We start from the raw sequence: 26,046 nt of genomic DNA on the forward strand, positions 1-26,046 counted from the left end.
TACTTACATTTCCACATCAGCTACTCTGTATAAATTTGGGTCCACCACTAGAAAAACGAGTCACAGTTCCCATAGATTAAAAAAAGTAAGGTTTTCTAAGCATATGAGGAAAATAAATATGGATCATTTTTTATGATTACAATTTAGTCCTCAGCTACAGTGACATATTCCCATTTCTGCGATTTGTTTGCTGAGAAGGAGTAAGCATGGCTAGTGATTTTGGTACAGGCCCTTGAAAGTATCTTGCATTGATGAAGAATGGAATTGCAGTTCAGAGTTCATACCCCAGAGTTTCCAAAACTACCAACAGACAAAGTTGGTGCCAGGCACAAACTGAACAAACATTCAATGGAAACCAAATCCCTATTTCAAATTTGACTGCTCATACCAAGAGAAAAGAGGAATTTCCACATTTCCTACTAGATTTCAGGAGAGCTGAAAGAACTTGGAACACATTCTTAATCTTAAATAAATCGTAGAGTTTTGACTTCATGTACATGCTACCAAAGTGTCATGTAACATGTGGTTTAAGTTTTTTTCTCCCTTCTCTTTAAAACTCAAAAATTTGTATTTCAACCAGCATCATCAGCATCTATTATGAAATCTTTTAAAAGGACCATTAACGTCTATCATGGGAACAGGGAATTGTAAGAAATAGGTAAACAATACTAGTTGCCTGCAATTGTGGGCAAAAATCATGTCTGGAATTATTGTGCAATGACCCCAGTTGTTGTTGGGACTATGTAAAAATTTTTGGTCCAGAACATGTTCTCTGTCTCTCCTGACATTTATTCGAGGCCATTATTCTGTCACTGATGATTTTGAAACTACAACTGTACTGATTTCTCTTCAAGATTCAATTATCATTTCATGTTCTAGTCTTAAAAATACTCCAACAAATTGCAGTTGTCTAACATAGAGGAGAATGGAATTGTAAATTGCTAGAGAGAGCTGAGATGGGCAAGTCAGTAGCCAGGCTGGAAATGACAGCTCTTTTTTATGGGTCAGCACACCTTCTGTGTTTGCATAACATAACCACTACTTTATAGAAGCCAATATTCACAACTGACTTTGTGGTTTTGCCTTCTGTTGCCCCTTCCCCACCTGTGTTCAAGCCACAAATGCTCTCAGAATGCACAAAGGCATACCAGCAGCCTGTTCCCACTGCTCACATAAGGCATAGCCTTGAGTTGCTCCTAGAGCTTCTCTGTTTTCCAATGCTGCCTTTAAATGTAATGCTTGTAGAGCACAAGTAGACATGGAGCAACAAAATGAGGAGTTAACCAGGGTGAAAGAGACTGCAGTCAGCCTAGTATTTGCTCCTAGATTACTATAAACAAACATTTGTCATCGCAAGGAAGTTACTGGCCAGAAGTACAGAACCAGAGTGATTTTGTGTGAGGCAAAACAAGAGCTGTATTTATTTATACTGAACTTAATTAAAGACTGAAGCTCCCTAAGAGTGATCTACATATGCAATCTACTCACACCAGCTGACACAAACAAGGAAAACAGAGAGGCAGCACACTATCTCTAATTCTTGGTAGGTGCTCTGTTAGTGACACAGCAAGGAATCTATGAGTAACTGGTTAGGAGATTCAGAGCAAAATAACTGAGAAAAATAAGACACATGGAACTAGCATTTTTGAGCTGGTAAGAGCCTGTAAACCTCGCCAATGGCTTCCAGTACTTATAGCATTCAACATATAACACATAATTTAAACCCACTAATCCTGTTCAAGTGTTGTATTAAAGCACTGGAAACTCCTCTTGACTTCAGCAAAAGTGGAGCTTGATGAAAACTTTACCGGGTTCTTTCATCACCTTCCAGAATGGTATCATTATCTATTATAAAAGATACCTAAAGCCTCCAACCTTCACCACTCTTGAAGAAGAGTAAAACTTGAATGTTGTTCCAAAAGAAAGTGAGAATACAAATTAAAAAGACCCTTGAGAGGTTTCTTCATGAAAAGTTTGAGTACTTCTCAATATTTGTACATTCTTTTATCTACTGAAGTTGTGCACAAGGGAGCAATCATGAGCAATATGTGTCAGCTGGGTATTTGGAAAGCAACATAAGACCTGCCATCAGCAGCTTTCAGCTTCGTATCTGCTTTTCAAGCCCATCCAAGACCACTCAAAGAACAGCACTAGCACTCTGCTGGCAATACTGACCACTGATTTTGCCTTATACTAATAAAATTATAATAACACAACCTTTTTACAGTAGGAATTCAGACTGCACATAATGAGGCTGCAGTGATCACTTAAAATATTCATCATTTAGAACACTAACTAAAAAAGATGAACCTAAGGAAAATCACAGCATATATACACAAAAGCTCAAAAAATATTAATGCTGCTAAAATCAAGTTATCTGTGACAAAAATAACAAGTGCAAAGAAAAAGAAATTCTTAAGCCATTGCAATGCTGTTCTTCATAGTACCACACAATCCAATATACCATATTTTTCAAATTATGCAGGTACACATATAATTAACATTAAGAATAAGCATGCAGTCTGTTGATTCATGTGCTTTTCATGATTATTGTTCAGTGTTTTGATCACTGGATTATATTCAACAGGTATAACTAGTCTCCTGGAACTCAGTATCTCAGCATTGTGTTCCCCTCCTACTATCCCCACCTATACTATAAAAGCTTCATGATGCAGTGAGCAAAATATGCTTGCAATGGGGCAAGCAGTCTTTGGTTTTTTAACAAGACTGACAGGATCAGTGTAACCCAGTTCTTGCAGCTACAGACAGAAGAACCTGACAGAGAGAAACTTTGAATTTACATGTACTTAGCACACATTTATTTTTAAAATAAAACTAACTACAATATCTGTTATGTCACAGACTCAACAGGCCAGCACTCCTGAAAGCAGGTTTGAGGCTTCTGTTGGCACAAAGCAGTTACACATGCACAAAAATCTCTAGATATAAAATAATAAAAAGGGACTACTGTGTTCAATTTCAAGATGTTTTCAACCCAGCCCTTGGGTTTATTACTATGTTCTCCACTGGAATCCGAAATTATAGGAAACAAGGGAGCTGCAGCCAGTGAATAACTAATTCTGTCTTCAGACCGTCTGGTTCATAGAACATGCTATAGACAGCCATGCACAGCTCTAGCTCTTGTGGCAGTTCTCTTTGACCATTGTGACACAAAAGTCACGTAAGATCCGTTTTATGTCAGCATGGGTATCTAAATTATATTGCTATCACATCTTAGTACATATCAAGCTCTAAACACATATTTGTTTCCTCATAGGGAAGATCACAAAAAGGAGATCTCAGCAGACCACAGCAGTTGAAAAACCACAGAGATCCATATCAGATGCCCATCTGAGTGTTGAGCAAACATCTCTGTTGGTACAACTAAGTAGCTTTTTAAAATGTCATATATATTTCCCATAATCATATCAAATCCAATGTCTAATATTCAACAAGGACCCCAAATCAGTCCTATAAGTAAACTGCATGTGACTCATGAATCACTGTGTCTTAAGACCCTAAAACAACATGGGCTTCTTGTAGGGGTGGGGAAGAAAGAATACAACATTTCCTGGTGTGCCTCGGAGCTCAGTTTCAGGGTTTCCACTTGAATTAGTATCGACACCGGCATAAGGAGTACATAAGTCACCCTATTGACTAAAATCTCTTTTTGTGTGTGTGTGTGTGTGTGTGTGTGTGAAGATAACATAGCCAACAGCACATTTGGATGGAGAAACACTGTTCTGGCTTCTACTTCTCCTAGCTCTCCAGTCTTCTCTTTTGCACATATGGTTGGAAGAAGATGGATAAGAGGGACATCATGAGCCAGTTTACTGAACAAATACCCCCAGCACCATTGGACATGAAAAAATCTTCACTGTTTGTGGGTTCCACCCAGTTGAATATGAGATATTTCAGTGAGATATTTCACCCGTCCATTAAAATAAACAGACATTGTAAAAGCATTTAAGGGCTTTAGAAAGCCTAAATCCAGCCACAGCACAAGTATGGTTGGAATGTTGTTTATAGTCTTCTGAAAGCTCACATAGTAGGAAATGCTCACTTATGCTGTAAAAATTGTGAAAAATACTTTTTTTTGATCACCATTTTTTAACAGAACTATCAGAGATACTTTTAAACAGAGTTCCTTTAGCCAAATCTAAAAAAAGCCCAATCTGGTCACCCTTATCCCTGCACAGGTACTTACTGGCAGTGTTGAGTTCAATATCATGGAAAGCATCCAAAAAGGCAGGGGTGCAGTTTTCCTCCTGTTGTATGCAGACCACTGTCAGCTCTTGGTGACAGGAGAGGCTGACAGAGCTTGCACCCTCACACTTCAGTTTTCTGGATGTTCTAACCACTAAAGCTCAGGTCAGGCTGGGGCAAGGCTGATCTCTGCTCCTCCTGCTGAAGCTTATTCAGAAGTATATTAAGCAAGAGGGAGTCCAATGCTGCCTCCAAATGAAAAACTGTCACCTGCGGAGGGAGAAACTGAGCCCTGCTTCAAAGTCTGCTGTGGTTTTTCAATTGAATTTGGGAGAGGTTCTTAAGAAGAAAAGGCATAGCCCTCTCATCGTCCAGCCAGTCTCTTGGGAAAAACCTGCCAATACCATCTAGGCACACAAGTCCATCTGAAGCTGAAGAAATGTCCTTAGAGGCTTCAGGTACAGGTTGAGAACCTCTCTGTAAATTTGTGTATTGTTTTCTTAGATGACCAAGATATAACTAGTGAATTAAGGAATAAAACACACAAATTAGGGTGCAAACAGGAATTCAACCCTGAAACTCCTTAATTACAAAAGATGCCTTCAGAAGTGGGTACCACATTACCAACAACACAAAGTGTATTTCCCTAACAAAGACAAGTACTGTAAAATCATAGGAGAGCCTAGTCTGGAGGGGACTCCGAGAGACCATGCGGTCCAGTCTTTTATGGGAGAGGACGCCTAGATGAGATTATCTAGCACTCTCACAGTAAAGACTTTCTTCTTTATATTTAACCTATTTTCCCTTCTTTCAATTTGTACCCATTACTCCTTGTCTTATCACTACAGTTCCTAATGAAGAGTCTCTCTCCAGCTTCCCTGTAGGCCCCCTTCAGATACTTCAGATACTGGATGTTTACACTCTTTTTCTTTAATTATTCCATTTTTTTTAAAAACGTTCTGGATAAGAGGCAGTCATCTCATACTATCCTGTTACAAAACACATTAACTTGGTGCTTATCCTACTAAAATACAGGAAACAGAAAAAAAAGTCACAAAACGTTCTTTAGAAAGCTGCTCTTTTCTTCCCCTTTTACAACACTGCAGCCTTGAAAATTCCAATATTCAAGCTCTAATGACTATTTTTGCTTTCAGTATTAAAATATAAACATCATGCATGCAACTGGGCACCTAGAACAGGGTGGGAAAACCTGGGCAGCAGGTTTGGAGTACTGAACCTTAAGCACGAGCTGCAATTATATTCCCCTGGGTTATCCACGACAGTGGCCTTGCCTCTGCCGTCCTAGGAGAGGGAACATCCTGCTTGACCTTGCTGCTCCCACAAAATGGGTCTGGGCTGCTGTGCGTCAGGCTGTCCTGAAATGAATCCAAACCGTGAATTCTCTGTGACAGTTTGTGGCATCTGGGTGACTCAGACAGCCTCTGTGCCCGAGGCTGTTCCAGTGCAGGCTGTGATTTTGTTAACGTCACAATTTAAGTAGACTTGGGTCTTGTTAGCAGTAATGATGGACTCCCTGAAGGAAAACCAAGGTGGCATAGGAAATGATGTCATTTCATTATCAGCTCTGAGAAGGGGATAATTACATTTGCCTTCTTCATACTGAGATGACCCTGGTCCTTCAGAAGGCAGCTGGCAATCTAACCTCCAGCAGCATGCTCATGCCATGCCTCATCATCTGCTAATTTTCACAGCAAAGGCATCACTCAAGGTGACCCAAGCCATCACTAACAGACAAGATCTCCAGCTGGACATCTACACCAATGTCCAGTGGACAGCAGCATGCTGGGGGCATTGGACATGTTTGCAGCCCAGATTCAAACATATATAAAACAAGTCCTACTTAATTCATGTAAATGTAACCACAACAGCCTGTCAATGCAGATGGCTCAACAAGCAATATAACACAGAATAGTCTTACAGACACAATGAGAAAATTTCCTCTGGTTCCAAAATATCTGCCTCAGCCTGACATGGACGCTGAGGATTAAAGAAAAATGAGTAGACAGACTAAACAAAATTGATAGTGCATTTAAATATTTATATTAGAAATTGAGACATGGATTTCTGTTTTAGTAATTTTTTGTAATGCCTTGGACCAGTGGTTGGTGGTTTACCTATCTTCAGCTTCTGAACTTCCTTAACTGCCCTGAAACAAGTTTGCTGCCTGAAGGGCAAAGCCAGACACTCAGAACTGTGTGCTTCTAAGAGTGCAATATAGAGAGAAAAGGAGAAGGTGGAAGAAAGGGAACTAAATACCTAACAATTAGTGATTGCAAACAGAACAGCCTTGTGCCAAATTATGTTCTTATTTCTTTAAAAGCTAATTGAAGCTGTTACAGCATCATGTTGGAGGGTTTTCTGAGTACTTAGATAGTGACATTAAGACGACCTTCCAAAATTGAGCACAAACTATTCTGCAAAGGTTAACCACATTCAGTCTCCAGAGATGGTGCTGCTTCCTAAGGGGTTGTCTGCAACAGGCAAATACATGATTACTGTAGTGGTTGTGGAATGACACCTTAGGTACACTATGTGTATTATACATGTAGACACATGCATCTGAGAATAACGTCCCAGGAGACATGCCTGCTCCAGAGTAAGAGTATTCACCAGAGAAGCTACCCTAGAGTAAGAACAGTATTGTCACGTCACCAAACTTTATTATGGATTAACTTCCCTGTGTGTTTAAACCATCTTTTTGGGATAATTTCTGTCCCGTCTTCCCTGTCCTTTCTTCTGGGCACCAAATGTCTCATTGTTCAATGTCTGGGTTTATGTGAGAGCCAGGGTCTACCCCTCAACATGCCACATCTTGAAAACAAATTACAGGTTCACATTATTTAATGTGTAATAAAAAATACTTACTGCTTACAATGTTTTTTGTTCAATGTCTCCCACAACACAGGATTTGGCTCACTTTTGGGTTCTTTAAACTACCATAGCACAAAAAGGAGTAAGAATAAAAACAGTCCCATAGAGCCCTAACCATAGGAAGGTTTTATTCTCCATTGGATCTCCTCAGCATCTCTAGCAAAAAGAAGAGAGGAGAATGAAAATAATAGACACCCATCTACCTTATCAAAGCACAAAAAAGGGTGGGATTTCAAATGTCCATGTGTTTCTAAAGATGCAGAATCACAGGTCATCTAAATTTTTGTGCTCAGTCCTGTACCTGACAACTCACCATTGGCTTGCAAGGGTGAGGACCATTTCTCTGCAATGTGACAATTTCAGAAGACCTGGAAGAAGCATTCTTTGCAAAGCAGCCAGAAGGGAGGGGAGAATAACATCAGCAACTGCTTCCCTGGCACAGGGGACCATAAGCAGCACAGCTGTTCTTTTTGGAAATGTCAGAGAGGGGAAAAAAAAAGGTGCTGAGGGAGTTGTCATCAGCAGACAGCACAATATGTGATTCCAGAATAATGCTTCACACAGTCATAATCTTTTCTTGAAAACATTGCTCAGGGAGACCAAGACTGACTAACTTTCCAAATAGCAAACAGTTGCTTGAAAAACGGACATGTAAGCTATATAATCACTTAGGATCCAGTTTACCTGTTTCTCTCTGACAAACGGGAGCACAGGCATGTCTCAGTGCAGAAGCTGCAGCTGAGATAGCCCTAAATCAGCACTCTCCTGCTTAGTCACAGTCATGCCTACAGAATGCCAGTAGGAGGATTTCAGATCATACCCATGGCTCTACCTGTCTCCCTTCATCTACCTCCTTGGCAAGCCACCTGATCCATGCAGGGCCAGTTGTTCCACAGAAAGCAGAGAAATGCTGTTTGTTCCTGGGCTCTGCAGGAAGGCATGCACCTTCTGAGGCAAAACACTATCTCAAGGTTGTTTTGAAATCCTGCTGATGTATGCCCATGCAGCAAGCCAAAGCAGGTCTCAGATGGACACGGGCTGTCTCCTGTCCTCCTTGATGCCTTGGGAAGCCCCAGGCAGGAGGACGGGGACAGACAGAGGGAGGTGTGTCATATGGTGCCAGACCTATCCCACCCTGAGGCACTGCCAAGAGGTAGGGAAAAAAAACACACTGAGGTTTTTTTGAAGGAAGAAACTGCAAGCCCAGAATTTCCCTTCAGTCAACAGAAAAAACCCCCAAACCTGGGCCTTCCGTTTCCTTGTGCCTGGCACACCGAGGTGAAATAGAGAAGTCAAAATGATTTCTGCTTCATCCCCATCATTCTAGTCAAACAGAGGGGTTGGTGAGAGGGGGGCAGGATTAATCCCTAGCCTACAACTATGCTGTTCAGCTTCTTCAGTAGCTTATGAGACGTGCAGCAGACCTGTTCACCCCCAAACCCCTTGAAGCTATCTGTAGTGACGTGGATGACCCCTACAAGGACTTAACAAGCTTCAATGCTGGAGACAGAGACCTTTTCACACCCTTGCCCTTAAGGGGCAGATCTGACCATTCAGCAATGGGACACTGTTTTATCGCCATCCTGCTACTCTCCCAAAAATATTCTACTCCAAAGGGACTTTCTGGTCAGTGCGAAGGTCACAGAGTTTGTGTCTGTCAATGCAGGGAGATAAATTTCAACAAAAGAAAGCATGAGAAAAGTCCTGATTTTTTAAGATCTGTTGTCATACAGCTACCATTGTCACAAGGGATAGGAAAAGTGCAGTCTGAGGTTTTACAAAGCTCCCACACAGGGGTGTGTATTTTTTGAGGGAGGGAGAGGTTGTCACAGAGATTGCAGAAGCTGGAGTCCATGACATTTTATTCATATTGTTTCAACTCATTCACCCACATACCCTCAAGGGATGTTCTGTTTTTTAAAATTGCTGTTTCTGCTAAAAACTGCATGCTGTGAATTAGTGTGGTTAGATGCTCCTTTCTCAAAAATATTTTTTTTGATCTCTATTATTCCATCTCTCTGCTCTATAGGTGTAAAAAATAGAAGTTTGTCCATGTATGCAAAACCTTATTTTCTTCCAAATTCATTCAAATGAAATTCAAGAGAGTAATTTGTTGAAGTCAATGGGATAATATCTGTATAGTACGAATTTAAGTGAGGAAAAAATCAAGCACATTGATATCACTCTGTTTTCATTACTTCTTCCATACTGTCCTCTGTCTAGGTACTGGAACAGCAGGCAGAGAACAACTAGAGCCAGATTCTTGAACCAAACAAATCAACTAAGCAAGAGGAATTGAACGATATAGGGAGAGAACTTACGATCCTTATTTTTTGTCTTATTTTATTCTCACCAATTGTAGTGGGTTTTGTAGGGCAGTTTGCAACTCTTTTAAGAATTTCAGTCCAGACGGTAATTTAGGCAGCAGATCAGTTGATAAAACTCTGATTAGATGTCAGCTCTTCAACTGAGCTATTTTCATGGCCTGCCTTAACCTATGTTTAGTCTAACAGATAAATATTTAGAGTTCACCAAGACTGCTGAAGTGAAGTTAATATAAAGAGAGTCTCACCAAATCTGGTCAATCCATACAGGTTTCCTTGTTTTTAGCCTTCAGCTCTACATGTTTTGCTGAAATTAAGTTCTGAAGCTTATATTCACAATACATTACTCATACAATAATCCATAAATTTAAATTAAGAAACATAACCAGCTCAGAATTTTGCAGTGCTGCAATGGTGCAAAGTGATGGAAGACACATGGTTTGGTGTTTTCAGCATTGTTGGAGTCAACCTCAAGGGCCTTTAACAGATCAAATCAGCCAGTTTCTCTCTTTCCTTTTCTTTCTTACTCTCCTTGAACAAGACAGGACACTCAAGGGAATAGCCCTTCCATAGACTGTTTCACAGACCAGACAGGTGCTTGGAGACAAAAGAAGGGAGCAGACAGGGTCTTTCCACCACAGCGCTTGTGCAGCCCCGGCAGAAGCGTCTATCAATGGATTAATTGAATTAACCAACTTCACATGACTTTAACATTACAGTTGTGTAATCTCTATTCACAGTTCAGTCCAAGAGCACCTTGTGTTTTTAAACCAGTTCCATTTGCCTTTACCAGAGAAAAGAAACATGTTGCTGTCCTGCTGTGTGTGTTCAAGGCCACACTTCCTGGATAACCTTGATCTCTTGGTACTGCTGGACCCAGTGGGGCAGACGTGTGGGAGAGGCAAGAGGCAAGGGCAGAGGTGTGAAGAAAAGAGGAATTGAGAGCAAGCAAAGGAAAGACAAAGATTTAGAGTAGCCAGGAGCAGTCAGGTGGAAAATGGCTAAAGAAACCAAAACACGGTCTGGCACTGGTGATGACAGAGACTGAATGAGCTTTACAAGTCATGTCAAGGGAACCAACAGAAAAACCTATTTTAAGACTTTCAAACCTGCATCTTCTCTCAAAACATAAATCTTCTCTCAAAATATAAATAGGGCAGAAACAACCTATATGTGCTTGGCAGGTAGTGTCAAGAAAGTTTACACAACTCTGCATAAAGATAAGCACCTGTTTAAGAGCAAACTTATTTTTACCCAACATACAAGCAAATCGAGCTCCCTCGTCACAGGCAAAAAAACTTTCATGCTGTCAGCTGTGAGTTTTCTTGGTGTTGTAAAGCACCACAGGGCACAAAATCACTATGGTATTTTTTGTGTTAGTTGTCAACTGCTATTTCCTGGGGATTTGAATAACAGAGAAGACATGAAGCACGGGAAAATCTGAACAACAATTATCAGCCCTTAACAAAAAGAAAATCTGTGAAATGCATTTTCTCTCTAAGAAATAGACTATTAACCTCTCTCCAATATTGAGTTAGCGAAAATACAAAGGATGTAATTAAGCGTGTGCTGGAGTGGAGAGAAAGGGAGGGGAAGGGAAGGCAGGGGAGGGGAGGGGAGGAGAGGACAGGGAAGGGGAGGATATGGTGTTGTGAAATAGGTGGAATAGGAGCAAATGTTTTTTGAAAATGTCTGGTATGGATTACAGTTCTTCAGTTCTAGAAGAGGATTTCTCACTCTTGACCTCCCCTCATAAATTTCTTTTGTTCATTTAGGTCACATTAATTCAAGCCTCGATTATAAAAAAGGCAAATCTGCATTTGTTTGTTTTGTCAGCTCAACATATTAAGTGCAAGTTTATATGTACACAATATATCTTGTTAAGTGTTGTGTCCTGCTTTGGTCTATTCTCCTCTGATTTATTTTGAACTCAAAGACCATAACTGTAAGTGCCTTCAAACTTACAGATACTTAGGCCACTGGGGAAAGAGCAGAAAAAAACTGAAATGCAGGAACCATTACTGTCCAACTTCATTACATTCATGCCTTGGAAGGATAAAATAAAAGTGTACCGAAATTTAATCTCCTCTGAGGGAAGAAACTGAAAGCGGCATGCTTGTTAGAAACAGCACACACTCAATCCAGTAAAAATCATCAAGATATGCAAAATTTAAATGCCATTTAAAAATGGATACTGAGAAAATCTACAGACACGGCACCAAGAAAAGTACATTTGTTTGGCCATATCCTTGACCCGTGACAGCACAGTGCAGGTGTAAAGCAGATGTGGAGAATACAGCATGTTTCCAACACTGGAGGCTGTGCAGGATGTGCAGGACCCTGCTAGTCCTAAGCCAGGGCATAGGAGGGGGGGTAGGGGGACACAAGGATGGCATAGATTGCAGTAGATACCACTGGGCATCCACAGCAGGATCTTCTCAGCATATCTAAACTGATTTACTAATGTTGTTAGTATCAGTATTTTCATCACAGGCTGCATTGGAGCAAAGTAACAGCAACTTTCAACTCAAAGTTTCAACTCTGCTCATCCCCACAACAGATCCTGAAGACAACTGTAAGCACAGCAGTACCAAGAACAAAAAAAGAAATGCCAGTATATACATACTGCACTTTCTATTTATTTGTTATTTGTTTTGCAGTAAATACAAACCAGGTAGCAATGCTTGAAGGAGAGATGTGCCAATTGTTTAAACCAGAACCATTGGTGAGGTTCCTTTGGGAGCCGACACGGGCAAGTCACAACCAACTCCTGGGATTCCCACTCCCACTGCAAAACCTGCTTGGCAAAGGGCTGGGTTGCAACATGTGCTTTTCATACAGAGCACTTATTTCTGACTGTAATTTAGCTGCTTGGCAGGAGGTGCTTATACATATCAAGCGAAACAGCCTTGCTCATCCATATCAACCTACACATCCTCATATAATAGCAGCAGCACAGCATAGTCTCTGCTTCCAGTGCTCTCCCATGGATCACAGGATGGATTTGGTTAATCACGCCCATCTCCTTTCCATTAAAGCCTGCTCCACAAGGGATGTTTTCTGACCTTTCATACTATTGAGTTATAAAATACACAAGCAAAGAGGCCTCTCTGGATGTTTCTGTGAAACCATTCCACTACTCCCTTTACATGGGAAGAAAGTTAAAAACAGTGGGACATCACTAGTGCTAGCTTAATATTAAAAATGATGTCTAGCAGTAATGCTTATCACATATGGGAGGAGAAAAGAAAATACCTGAATTTTAAAATTAGTACCGTCTGTTCTTGATAGAACACAAAACAGAACCAGACCATCAGTTTACTAATCTCTGTTCACTAAGTTCTGCAGAGGAGAGAGGAAAATACAACCCATGGAGCATGTCAGATTCCCCTTGTCCTCTAAGTAAGAGATTACTAAATTATTGAGATTCTATATTAAGAATATATTACACACTGTCTAGTAAATGATGGGACTGCAATGCATAATATAAAGAGAGGTGTAAGCCTCCCAATACATGCACAAGAAATGACTTGCTGATCTAAAATGCTTGCCTCCTGCCAACATGATTTCAAGAGAGTGGAGGAGGGAAAAGCAATTTCCAAAGTAATACACTAATGTCTGAATTTTTTAGATGAAATTTATAGCTCTAAAGACATTTTATTCACTTATTTTACATTATTCAGGTAAATAATATACAGTGAATTAGCAACATACAGTGAATTAGCAGAAGAACAAATAAAAATTAAGCATGGCTCCAGCAACTGCAAACATCTTGTCTTAGCCTACTTCGTGCCATGTGTCACGACAGTGTCATGGAGCAAGACAACTCCATTAAGACAGAGGATTCAATTGTGATTTCTTACTCCTCACCCAAGTATTTCTATATTCAGCTCAGTGTCTTGATAAAAAGAAGAGAGAATGAATACCAGAGCAGATACAGTCAATGCAATGTGTGATCATTACAAATCTGGTTGTCTGCCAGCTCTGCTGAGAAGAACATAACCTTATCAATAAAGTTTGAGGATGCTGCTAACAGAAATCCAACTGAAACGAGAAAGAAACTTCCTAGAAATATGACTTGACTTGCCCACTTCTACAGTCAGCCTATTTTCCTTCATAGTGGGAGGATATATTGTACAATATGTATGGATGCTTTACAGTTTTGGTTGGTTGGTTGGTTTTTTTAATGAAAAAGTTGCACAGCATCTGTTGAAATCTCCAGCCATTTCACTGGGCTGCTCCTGAACTCGCCTCACTCTATTTTCAGAATCAGTTGTCAATTAATAAATTAAATTAATGGATAAAGCACATTCCAGAGAGAGCCCAAGGATTCACTCATAAAATGCAGTCTTCACCAGCTGCGACTTTGCTGAGGCTTATGGGTGTATTCAGCTTTCTAACGTGTTTTGAAAGAAGTTCACATTCTTAATCCCGAGAGTTCAGCTCCAAGCCAGGAGTCCTTTGGTGGCAGTGGGGGTTTAGTCATGACATAAGACATGTCATTGACCAACAGATACCTCCACTGAGGTACCAGTTCAACATAGAGGGACAGCCTGGAGCCTCCTTTTGAAACAGAAGGCCCAAGAAGTCATACATGTGCTGTCATACAGGCTGTTATTAGTCCAGCATTGCTGCTAATGTGACTTAAAAACCTTTGCTTTTGTATCCTGTGCTGTTGGTATCCTTGTGCACATGTCACTGCATGGCTCAGGGAGGCAGTATGGACATGCAGTCACATGCCAAGATGCAGAAAATCAGCTCTAGCTCCCGAACAATAGCTCTTATCATGGAGAAGGTCATGAAACACAGCTGGCTATTCTGTGGACCTGGGACCTTGAAGGCAGATTCCCCGAAAAGGTCAAGAGTGTTAAAAAAATCCAAGAAGACCCTCAGATCTGCTAGTCTGCTTCCCTACAGTGAAACAAGCTGTGTTGCAGCTGATCTCCAAACAGTATTCAGAGCAGGATTTAAGCTATGACAGGCATAAGAGCTCTGCAAGAGCAGTGCTTATCCTCACGTTGCAGGACAGCCCAGTTCTGGCAGATTTGTCAGAGAAATAGCTCAAGGGAAAATATCCTTGTCATGCTGCCAGTGCCAGTGTTAAACTAGGTTAATTGTCAGAGAGATGCGGAGGTCGGCCAAACTTGCAGCATACGGCCTGTGTGGCTTAATGTCAGACAAGAAATGAGAGTCTGCTGCTTGTGAGTAACCACTGACCACCTGCAACTCCCCTCACCTCACTCCTTCCTCCTACCCCACCAGACCTTTGGTGCTTTGCTCTCTCTGGTCCCCATTCCAAAGTGGATTTCCTGTTGTAAAGCCACCTCCAAGTGGAATAAGACTTGACCCCTCTGTGTTCCTGTTACACAGGCAAAGCTTGTAAGCACACTTCTTTTGATCAGCCTACACGAAAATCAAACATAACTGAGACATAAGTCATTAATGGAAAGAAACCATTCTGCCAACCATAATTGTTGCATTGCATTTCCAGGTTGGCTGAGTTTCACTTTTTTTTGGTTGGCTCAGGTTTTAATTTTGGCAACAAAATATATTTTTTGAGATTGAAGCTGGCCAATGTCAGCCTTATCCAAAGGTGTGAGAAGCCTTGAGAAAACACTCCAGAAGAATAAAAGGTCTAATTCTGATCTCAGGTATGTGTAGGTAGCTGTGAATGGAGTAAAGGTGGCTTTCTTGCATGAATAGAAGGAAATGAAGGAGATCTTTCTCAGTCTATGATTGAAATGCCAACTTTCCTGACACACGAAATTCCCGGGCAGAATCAACAAATTCTTAATGCTCTCAAAGGGTTTTTGGTTTCTGGAGCTGTTCCAAATGAATTTATTTCTGCACCTAGAATCACAGTGCTGGGGAAAAAGATGCTAACCAGTAACACTCATACCACAAAAACACAGCACTCTTTAACCTGAGCTATGGAACCAGGAGGGATGTGTGGGTGGGGAAAGGTACTGTCTCTGGAAGAGGGTGGCAGACACTGAGGGAGACATCCAGACCCCACCATGCTGCTTAGGGGAAGGCTCTGCATATTTGACAGAGGGCAATTAGTCTTTGGCGAGGATGACTGGACCCAGATAGTTCAGTCAATTAAATGACTACTTTCTGCTGCACGTCCCATGCTAACTGCACAGTCTGTATCAAGCACTCCTGAATACAACACTTAGTGTATTTAGAAAATTCAATTTGGGCACTTCAATACTATGAGTTTAGACTACAATCCCTCCTATACTTTTAACAATAATACAGCATATTTGCAGTTCACACATATCGGCTTCTACCTGGGGGCTTTCAGGCCTTATTCATGCTAAAATCTCAAGCTTTCCTGTGCAAGTTTAAAGGCTGGAAATACAAAGGAGAATGACAGAGGCAGGATCAAGGCATGAAAGATGAGGGGAATAAACAAAACTGAGGACCAGAAGAGGTATGAAGCAGAAGACAGGATTGGAAGAGCAAGCGAGAGGGCTGGTGGAGTGAGGTCAGACAAACTGCAGTGAGAGAACAGGCTGGGAAAGGGACACTAGTGGCTCTTTGGTGGAAATTTTGGGAGAGAGCTCAGAATTCTCGAGGCAAACCAGCTTCCTGGTTCCCTCCTGGCCTCTGTGAAGCATAGAGGTGAAGCTAACGAGTAGTCCTTGACATGTTCATGCCTTTCTGCTTTAATTCATCTCAGTTCTGCTTTCCCTAAGAGACATCCAATTCTAATATCCTGGAAAAGACCCTTTGAATTTTATCTGTGTGTTTTGTCCTGCCTATTCAATGCAGTTATCCTAAATATTTCATTTATATTTTCATTCAAGAATATTTCCATTCAAGCCTTGCTTTCCAGCACTTTCAGCTTTAATTAACCTCACAGCTTAATTCTGCTACAGATTTCCATATACGCGGCTTTACACAGAGTAAGGAGGCCAACACGTGGCTTTTGCAGTGGACTAACAAATGAGTCCAAAAGGTGCTCCAGGCTTATCAATTTTGTCACAAATAATGCATGTCCTGTGCTCTCCAGCCTCCATTTGGCTAATTTCACAAGGACAGACTTGAAGTCAGACACAAGTTTCCCCACTGAGTTGAACAGAAATCAAATAAGTTTGCTGCACAGTTCAGCTCAGTGCTGGAAGGGGGCTGGAGGGTGCACCTTATTGTTTTTACCATAAAAAATGCGTGCTCAATGACACTTAGAAGACAGCTGCAACTTGCATCTCTTCAAATTGAATGAACAGAGAAACTAAATTTTACTAGTTCTTCCAGCCCAAAGTGCTGTTTTGAAATTTAAGAGAGTAGTTATCATATAAAAGTTACATGGGGAAACTTGAGCCAGTTAATTTGGTGAGATTCCTTTGACTGTTTCATGTAAAACTCCAGAAGGATAAGAAAAAAAAAGTACTTTTTTCTGCGCAAGGGTGTAGGTTATGCATCTCCCCCAGACAAACAACAGATTTTAAAAAATAATGGCTTGATTCAGATTAGTGGGATAGATCTAGCTGGTGTATTACAAGAGAGGACGAAGGCCAGGAGCTGTTTAATCCTTGGAGAAAAGCAGTGCCAGCAGGAGCGGCTGCCACAGGCTCCCCAGTGCTCGACCTGTGCTGAGCACACGCAATGCCCAGAGCCCTCCCAGGCACTCACTCGGTCAGCATGGCCACGTGCCCAGCTGGGATCAGGCTGAAAACCAACCTATGCTTTCCATGTGATTGAGGTCCCTGAGGGGACAAGGTGAGGTTAGTCACTGCCTAGGCTTGCAACTCCCTTCCCCTCAATTTTATTTCTAAGTGGCTCTTTGAGCTCAAGGTGCAGAAAACCCTGCTATTGAGAAATACTCTGCTACACAGCTCTCATGCTATGAAGTGAGAGGGACAGTGACGGTGTGAGCAGTGCCACCAGGCCCTCACAGTCAGGAGAGCCTCTTACAGTGACCACAGACTGCCTCTTCATTCATATATCTTTTTTTTTAAAAGGAGGGAATAACATAACCTGACACAAAAGAATGTTTGGGCAAGTATTCTCTTTCTGAAGATATCTTAAAGAGAGCAGATGCTTGTCAAAGCCACTTTACAGGGATATAAAGAAGAAGGCATGGACCCTGGGATGGGGTCTTCTCAACACCCATGTAGATCATTACAATGCTGAGAGCCATTGGGCTGGTGTGGCTACATCCCACCCCCTTCTCAGAGGTTTCACAAGGGAGACCTCACAGGTTTCTCTTGTCTTTCTGCCAGAGGTTTCCATGGGCTTCTCCTCAGGAGGGAGGACCTTGTCTTACCACGTGCTGCTCTTCATGATTCGACTGAGAGCAAGGACAAGAACATCATCTGTGCCAATATCTTTGCTGGGGGCAAGGGAGGGACAACAGGCAACGACCAGGGAAATAGTTTTAGTGCAGGTGACAATATCAGGAGGTATGTATTTGCTTGCTGAGAATGTCTATAATTATTAGACTGCTAATAGAAAATTAAAAATAGTGGCACCTATAAGCTGTCCTATAAAGTGCCACTACAGCACATCCACACACCTCTCTTTCCTACCCATGTGGCATCCAGCTAAAGTGCAAAGGTCTGGCACAGCCTTTCCCCAACTTCATTTCTCCTCTTCAAATCTCCTAAAATCTCCTCTTTATTTCTTAGATGGATTCCAGAGCTTGCATCTCCAGATGGATTTTGGGCTATAGTGTAATCCTTATTCCCCAAGCTGCCCACTCTGCACTTAGGAACAAAAATGCCTTCGAATCAAAGCCAACCTCAACAATGCAACAAAAATAACATAACCTTTGTTTGAAGGGAAGAGATGGATTGTGTGAGAAGGAGAGCAGTATGAATCCCAGTGCCTCTATTCTTCCTCTTGCACCAGCACCAGTGATGGTAACTGCATCCCCCACAGTCCTCCAGCTCTTCCCTTGTTGCTTGCAAACCTGTCATCCCCCTCTTCCTCCTCGGCTGGTATCTCCGGTGGCTGACAGCCAAGCAAATAATGAGTCCTGACTGAGGGTAGTATTTTTACTGGCCAGCAACCAAAGAGAGTGTGATAATATAATAAAAAAAAGTTTTCTGCCTCCTAAGGTCTAGTTTGAGCTGTGATGCAAGCCATACTACATACAGCAGGTTCTCTTCAATTGGCTGTGGGGAAAGATTTATGAAGCTGCTTCTGTGGGGTTTGGGATACAAAAGTTTGTGGCAGTTAACCTGTGCCCCCCTGTGTCAGGGCCACTGGTGGCTGTGGTATCACAAATCTTTGCATTAAAAACATCCCACATATAAGTGCCCAAGCAACTGAAGTAGCAACCTGTAGGTCATAACATTTGTATAAACTGATTAAACAGGACCGAAAATGGGATTTCTCTTTTTCTGTTAACTGCTGCTATTAAAAAGGACCTTGAAACCATCCCACAGATTAGTATGTCAACGCCTTGTGCAGCATCCAGCAGCAGCCAGAGGCACCAAATACATGTGGAGGGGAGGAGAAATTCCTGAAATGAGCTCAAACTGCCTGGTGCCCTTTTGGATTATGTCAGCCTCCGCAAATCCTGCTTCCTGTTGCCCTGGCCAGAGACAGAGTGGTGCGGGAGGTCCTGAGCACTGTCTCCTGGCACCAAGATGCCAGGTAGCATCCTGGGCTGGGCACTGGGGAGGGGATGTGCACCTCTCATTGCTGACAGCTGAAGATGCACGTCCAAGCCCCAGTCCACACCCACTCCATTAAGAACAACTGCCAGCATCCAGCACGACTAACATCTCTGTGGGTTAGAAGGCTAAATAAATAAGAGATGAATAGCTACCGTACATCATAGCCTTTTACCCTGGCAGAATCAGTGAACCTGAATTCCCCAAGAAAAGCAAGTATACTGTGTCTCCGCCTATGCTCTGATTAATCTCATTGGTTTGTTTTCCTGGAAACTAGATGTCCCAGATGCCATTGTTTCCATTATAAGTGTTCATCTGCTCTGTTTTGAGCTTGATTGCTCCTGTAGTCTGCTTGGCTTAACTGTTTTTTGTTTTTGTTGTTTGTGTTTTTTTAAATTATTATTCTTAAACAAAATCCCAGCAAATTAAAATGAGGGCATAGCTGCAACCCTCAACACCAGATTTGTTAAATGTTTAAAAACACCTATGGCATACAGAAATCCTGAGCTGTTGTACGCAGTGTGACTAAATTATTAATAGTTGCCATGCACATCACACAAGAATTTTAAAAGGGGACTTTGTATTTCTGAAAAACACTGCTATTTTTGTCTCTCTGTGGAGACAAAGTCATTTGGAAATTACTCTCATTGGTACTAATCACAACTGTTACTAAAACATTATCTATTACGTAGGCATAATACAGTAATTATTCATTTTTGAGAAGAATTAGCCATTTCATTCATTATCTCAATGAAGATCTTGAAAGTTAACAATTTGTTAAAACACAAACAAAACATAATAAATGAAATCATATTGGAACAAATATCTATTTCTAGTCATAAAAACCCTATTAACTAAGTACAATAACATTCAAGCACAAATTAAAGTTGTAACATTTACAGATGATACCATAGAATATTTGTTTTATGGGTAGGAAAGATGAGCTATGGGGTTTTTTGAGGTGGGTTTTGTTAAAGCATGAAGATATATGAATGGATTGCTACATTTAAATTTGCATTACAGAGAAAATAACATTCTGCTGTGGGCAAAAACAGAAATATGGGAAATTTCTTTCCTGTCTCAAGTGAATTATTTCTGGTGAAAGGCTTCTCAGCGTTTTGCTACAGGCATGCAGCTTTACACACAGAACATTATGCATGTACACACAGAGAGTGCTCTACTGGGGGTGTCTATCCTGATGCCCTTCTCTCTGCCCAGCTCCCTGCAAAGCTATTTACAGGAAATAAAGAAGAAACACAGATTTGGAAATGGGAAAAAAAAAGGCAAACCCAACAACCACCAAAATCGTCGGCACAGAAAAGCAAGTTGATACGCAAAAAAGCAGCTTCACTCAGTATGTCTCAGCTGCTTCCAAAGCAGAAAGCAATGGGGACGTACTGCTATTATTAGCCCTCCGGATGGGAAGCAGCACGGTTTAAAGCTGTTAGTAAGATGTTGCAGGATTTTCTTTGCACGTATGCACAGGCACAGACACACAGGCAGACAGACAGACGCCCCAAAATGCTCATGGTGAGCCCCTTCCCGCCATTCGGGTGAGACAGACAGACAGAGAGCACGACGCCAACGCGACTGTGCGTACTCACAGCTCGGAGTACAAGAAGTGCAGGTTGCCCACATTGTCTATGTAGTTTGCAGGACTTAGCCAAGGTAGGACCAGTAACAGGAGAGCCTTCATTTTCAGTGCAGTGCTGGCACTGCTGCTAGATTTCCTCCTTCCCACCGTCTCTCTGTGCTGGTGGGACACACAACGAGAAGCTTTTGTGCCAGCCAAGCCCCTTCTAAGCAAGCCTTTCCATTTCAACGCAATGGTAGCACATTATGAATCAAGCTTAAATCCCTTAAGCGAAGCTACACTGCAAAAATCATTGACCTGTAAGAGGATTACTCGATCTGACTCTCGGATGGGTAGATGTGAGGGTTTAGGGACAGCACAGCGTGGTTGGCGAGACAGTGACTTATGCTGCAGAGGAGAGCGATGCTCAGAGAAGAGACCTGCCTCCTGCAGGATTCAGAGTGGTTCTTCAGAGGCAGCTGGTATGTTTACATCACTGCCCACAAGCAGATGGGTTACGAGCTGAACTGCATCACGGAAGGGTGTAGCTGTCTGACAAGGGGGGAAAAAAATGCCCCCCATGGAGTTTTGTAGCAGGCGATATCAGAAGACCACACCTTTTTAAAGTAAAACACCGCAAAAGATCACAGTCAACTGCTGGCTGTTTGCATCTCAGTATGAATTCCCCTAATCCAGTCAGATGTTTTTGTACAAACATAAATCATGTAATAATCCAAGGACATGTCCCTTCTCAGGGTTTTTTTGAAGGATACAAGAGCAAACATTTTAAATAAGGATGCTTTCAGTGGACTGCTCCATGGTAACCAGTGTTTAAAAAAAATTATAAAGTTCTCTTGTCAATTACAAAGCATAAAACAGCAAGCTCACCTTGTCCCATCAGTGACCTCGTCTCTGATCAGGGCAAACTTTGATTTTGTTTCTGAAAACCAGGATTGTTCTGAACCTGAATCATGCAAGAAATGCGAGGACTTCACTGCCCTAGTAACTCTAGCAGAGTCTACTTTAATTTATTCACTGAGTACACAGATCACATTCTGTCAAGATTTCAGATGGGGTCTGAGCTGTTCTCACCACAGGCACTGGTTGTTTATGATTATCATCGTATTAGTTTTATTAGCAAAGTCCCACACTTTGTCTCCTCTCTGTTGATTCATCAGAGTTAAAGAGAACAGCGTCAGCTCAGTCTGCTCAATCTGTCCCTGGGCATGACGGAGCACAGTGTCCTTCTCTCCTGCCCTGCCATGAGCTGGAGGTGGGATGATGGCAAGAGAGGTTTCTGCATTTCCAAAAATTAAATTAGGCAGAGGCATAAGATACCTTGGGTGATAATTAATTAATGCTGTGTTTAAAAAAAAAATAATGGTACTGCACAGTGTCTGCAAGAACAAGGTTGCAGAAGTCCACCTTTAGGGGTCACTCAGAATGCTCCTTCCTGTTTCTTCCATCAAGTGGGAATGCCAGTGAGGCTGCACTACCCACGGCCCAGAAAGCTGAAACCCCCAACAGCAGAAGTTCCCTGTGGTTTCCTGTTCTCCTGTCTCTTCAGGTAGCTCAGCCCTCCCAGCCACTCTGAGGGAGGAAAATCCATGTCATGAGTAGCAAAAAGCAAACATCCAGCCTATGTAGCAATGCTCTGTACCAAACTACCTCAGAGGCTAAGAAGACCCTTGGTGAACCTCTCCAATCTCCTGCTCCCTGGATTTGCAAAGCTGGGACTTCGTGCAAGGAGCCTGACATAGGGAAGGGGGAACCCCAAGAGACTGTGGGAACATGTTACTGAGACAATTCTTTCTAACCCTGACTGGGCTCAGGCCAAGAAGCCAGAGGCATAGGATCTTGAAGATCTTGAGGGCAAGATCCAGGCCACTGGCATTCAATAAGAAGTGCTAGAATAAAACTTGTCATGCTTTTACAGGACCAAATCATGGTGTATAGCATGCAATTCTGTAAGATATGTAGTGAAGGGTGCCTTTACTACTACCTTAAGGAGGAGAAACTAAGACATTGCAGTGACTTGCACACGTCCATGTAGGAGAATCAACACTAGAAATCAGTTATGCTAGTTGTGTGGCTTCCATCTAAAAACCAATGTTCTAATTTGTTTATTTATTGAGGTGGGGGTGGATGTCCTGCTACTTTTATGGCCACAGAATTATCATGTCAAAAAAAGTTAACACAAACAGGAAGATCTAAAACACATTAAAGTCAGCTATATGTATAGCAAAGGGAAAGGACATTTGCATTAAGGCCTCAAGATTTTGTGGTTGGAGAAACATGATTTCAGTGACAGCAGCTCACAGAAGACTGACAGTCCCTCTACCTGTATTACTATTGAAATTAGCATTTGAGGCCTGTCAGAGGAGTACTGACCAAAGGCAGAAAATTATTATTAACTTTGCTATTTTTTACCCTTAGTAGCAGACAGCTAACCTCACAGAGCACTGCTGGCCTGGTCTGGGACCTGCTGCCATGCCATGAGCCAGCAGCACCCTCACAAGGAAAGCCAGGTCCAGAAATGGGTGCACCAAGGGCACCCAAATCCACAAACACCAAGCTTCTAGCATGTGAAAAGTGGTCTATTGATCTTTGCAAGGAGTCAATAAACCTGTTGCTAATGGTTTTTTTCCGGTTTCAGTAATGTAAAATGGTCACATTTTTTGTTGTTTAAAACACTGTAACTTCAGTGAATATCTTCAATGAGTAAATTCCTAGTGAGAATTCAGGTGCTTCAGGAAATGAGGTCTCCAGTTCAAATGGGGACATGTTTGAATGGCAGGCTGCAGAGCCATTTCCCGTTATGGGCTTCAAGACTGTGAAGTGTGCAGCCATGTGAACATATCTCTGCTCTCTGGTTCACCAGCCTGCTGTGCAGGAATGTGCTCCCAGCAGCAGTCTGGAGCCCTGCACTGGTTGTTCAAGGCTTCCTCCACAATGCACACACCAAAGCACACACCTAGCAACATGATTTATACCTGCAAACCACAGGGGAAGTAATTTCACTGGACAACAGATACAGACCACAGAAAAGAGCATCTCTTAGACCCCATCTCTCCTTCAACCTGAGGTGCTCTTACCCAGATTACGCCAAATCATTTGTCTGCCATCAGAAATCACAGCCCTGCATATTTACTCCTTTCCTTAAAAAAAGTAGAAGATGAAAGACAAAAGCAGCAGCACATGCTTTTACTCTGCAAAACAGAGAATCGTTTGTCATCAGTACTCTCCTTGCAGAGGAACCAAACTGCTCCCTGGGGGGGCATGTTTCCCCCAGGCAGGAGGGAGAGTATCCTGGTCACCAGGAGAGGTAAGCCTGGAGGGGCAGTTCAGCCAGGATGCTTTTCCAGACTATGTCACTCTGTGAGCCCCACGGTGCAGTGCCCTGGGTAAGTGCTCACCTGGAAGAAAAGAGCACTCAGCTCCAAAGACCAATACCAAACCAGAATATTTTCTGCTCTACTTCTCATATAGGTCATTTGTGATTCAAAAAAGGTTTGAAGAAAGGGCAATTATAAAACTCTTAATGTGCTATTAAAATATTTATAATAACTCAGCTTCCCAAAACTCACAGATCTCTTTGGACTACATACACAGTTCCATTATGTAGCTAACCACAAGATATCCACCCAGAACTGCTAACTATAGCATGAAGTACCTTGAATGCATTTATTTCTAAAGAAAAGAGTGAGATATTGTCATATAATGGACTAAATTGAGCTCTAAATTAATGATACTGTAGGTATTCATTGGGGATGAAATCAACAAATCTTTCTTTACATTAACTGTTTCTTTTGATCAGCATTAACTGATGATGTTTTTTTCCTCTACTCAAGAAAAGACGGAAAAAAAGGTCTATCAACAACAACTTACTGGGTTTGGAAATGCTGTTCGAGGTGACCCCGTTGCATGACCTCTGAGCAGTGTTCTGTGAAAGGGCAGCTAACCATTAGCTTGTCCAGGAGGTTATTCACTAGTATGCTGGACTTCCTGCATGTCTGGAGAATCACAAGCTTGCGGTCCATGGGGCAGAAGTCTTTTTCCACAAGGAAGTTTGTAAGGCAGGCTGTGCAGAAGGTGTGACCACAGAGTGTATCTAATGGCTGAAGCAAAGGTTGCAGGCAAATGTGGCATATCAGATCATCATCTACTTCTTCAGTGTAGCTGTACAAGTGGTTTTCTTCAGGTAAATGTGCTTGGCCGCAGGTGACACAGAGTGGCGGGGAGCTCTCTTCCATTTCTTCTTCTTTCTGGCTCATAATCAGAATTGATGCAATTCAAAAGGGGGCAGGTGGGAATACCCAGCCTGTTTTCTATTCATTAGAGCTGCAGTGAGGCTTGAGTGCCATCAGATCTGTGGGGAGAAAAGCCAGAGAATTATGTTCTGCGTTGTGTTCTCTTACCATACTTGCAGTATCTATATGGCTATGAAGTATTTTAGCAGGTATTAGGGAAGGATTGCATCTTTGGGATAGGAGGGTGAAGCAAAGAAGGGGGGCAGAAAAAGAGAGAGTTAATTCCAGGGACTTTATTTTCTTAAATCTAGCTCAATTTACACAAATACTCTAAGTGTATAGGAAGATGTCAAAATAGAGAGAAATACTACTGGCATTTAACAGTTGAAAACCTTAAATTAGCATATAATTGCAGTTCCATCAGCTGATTTTGTGGCCACATTACTTCTGCTGGAAAAGCAGCATTGTGCGTAGATAAAGATTGCAATAAAGTAGCTAAGAAATAATGAAAGAAGAAAGAAATATAGTTAAGAATAATGGTTACTGCCCAAACCACCTGCTCAGCACAGCATGAGAGAGCAGCAGCTTCACCCAATGCACACAAGCATACAGACACTTAATGTGTAGCCAGAGAGAAGACAATTTGGGTCATGAGAACTTAGAGCTCGGGACCCTCTAGACCATCCTCATACCACAGTAGCAATGGACCTGGGCCCCTGCATTCAAAGTTTATCTGCCTGAAGTCAAGCAGTTATAACCATCTGCACTAGCATAATCAGTTCAAAACTTCATTTACTTCCCAAAGCACCAAATACCTCACATACTGAAGAGGACAACACAATGCCAAGTACTGTATCACTAAAAAATAGGCCTATTCCCTTCATAATTTGTAATACAGAAACCCAGTAGGTCACTAACTACAAACCCAATTAGCTCTGGCCGAAGCACCTGTCTGCTGGTATTTTAGAGATGTAAACTCTGTGGGTGGCAGCAAAACTGAAGAGTAATTTGTAGTTTTTACTTGATGAACCCCAACTGCTCGTTGGAGCACTTATGTCTCATTATATCAATGCTTATTTTGTTATACTGCTTTGAAAATAAACATGAAGATATAAAATATGCAATGGCCTAATTACTGCTCTTGCTTGAAAATGTAAATCTTTTTTGGTGCTCTG

The 26,046-nt window shown here is 41.8% G+C and overlaps 1 protein-coding gene across 2 annotated transcripts in view; it reads right to left on the reverse strand.

The window, feature by feature from the left end:
• The window catches only part of LNX1 (ligand of numb-protein X 1), a 111,713-nt gene that overhangs the window by 41,411 nt on the left and 44,256 nt on the right, over positions 1–26,046 (reverse strand). Inside the window, exon 3 of one of the 2 annotated variants that reach the window (XM_051790380.1) lies at positions 24,510–24,990. In XM_051790380.1, the coding sequence (XP_051646340.1) occupies positions 24,510–24,895 (386 nt within the window). In that variant the 5' untranslated portion in view covers positions 24,896–24,990. Of the gene's footprint in view, positions 1–20,652; positions 21,197–24,509; positions 24,991–26,046 lie in introns of those variants that run through there. The other variant, XM_051790381.1, reaches the window with a different exon arrangement.

Source organism: Manacus candei, unplaced genomic scaffold (genome assembly GCF_025592945.1).
Source record: "Manacus candei isolate 608988 ecotype Guabito, Panama unplaced genomic scaffold, ASM2559294v1 h1tg000028l, whole genome shotgun sequence".
NCBI lineage: Eukaryota > Metazoa > Chordata > Aves > Passeriformes > Pipridae > Manacus > Manacus candei.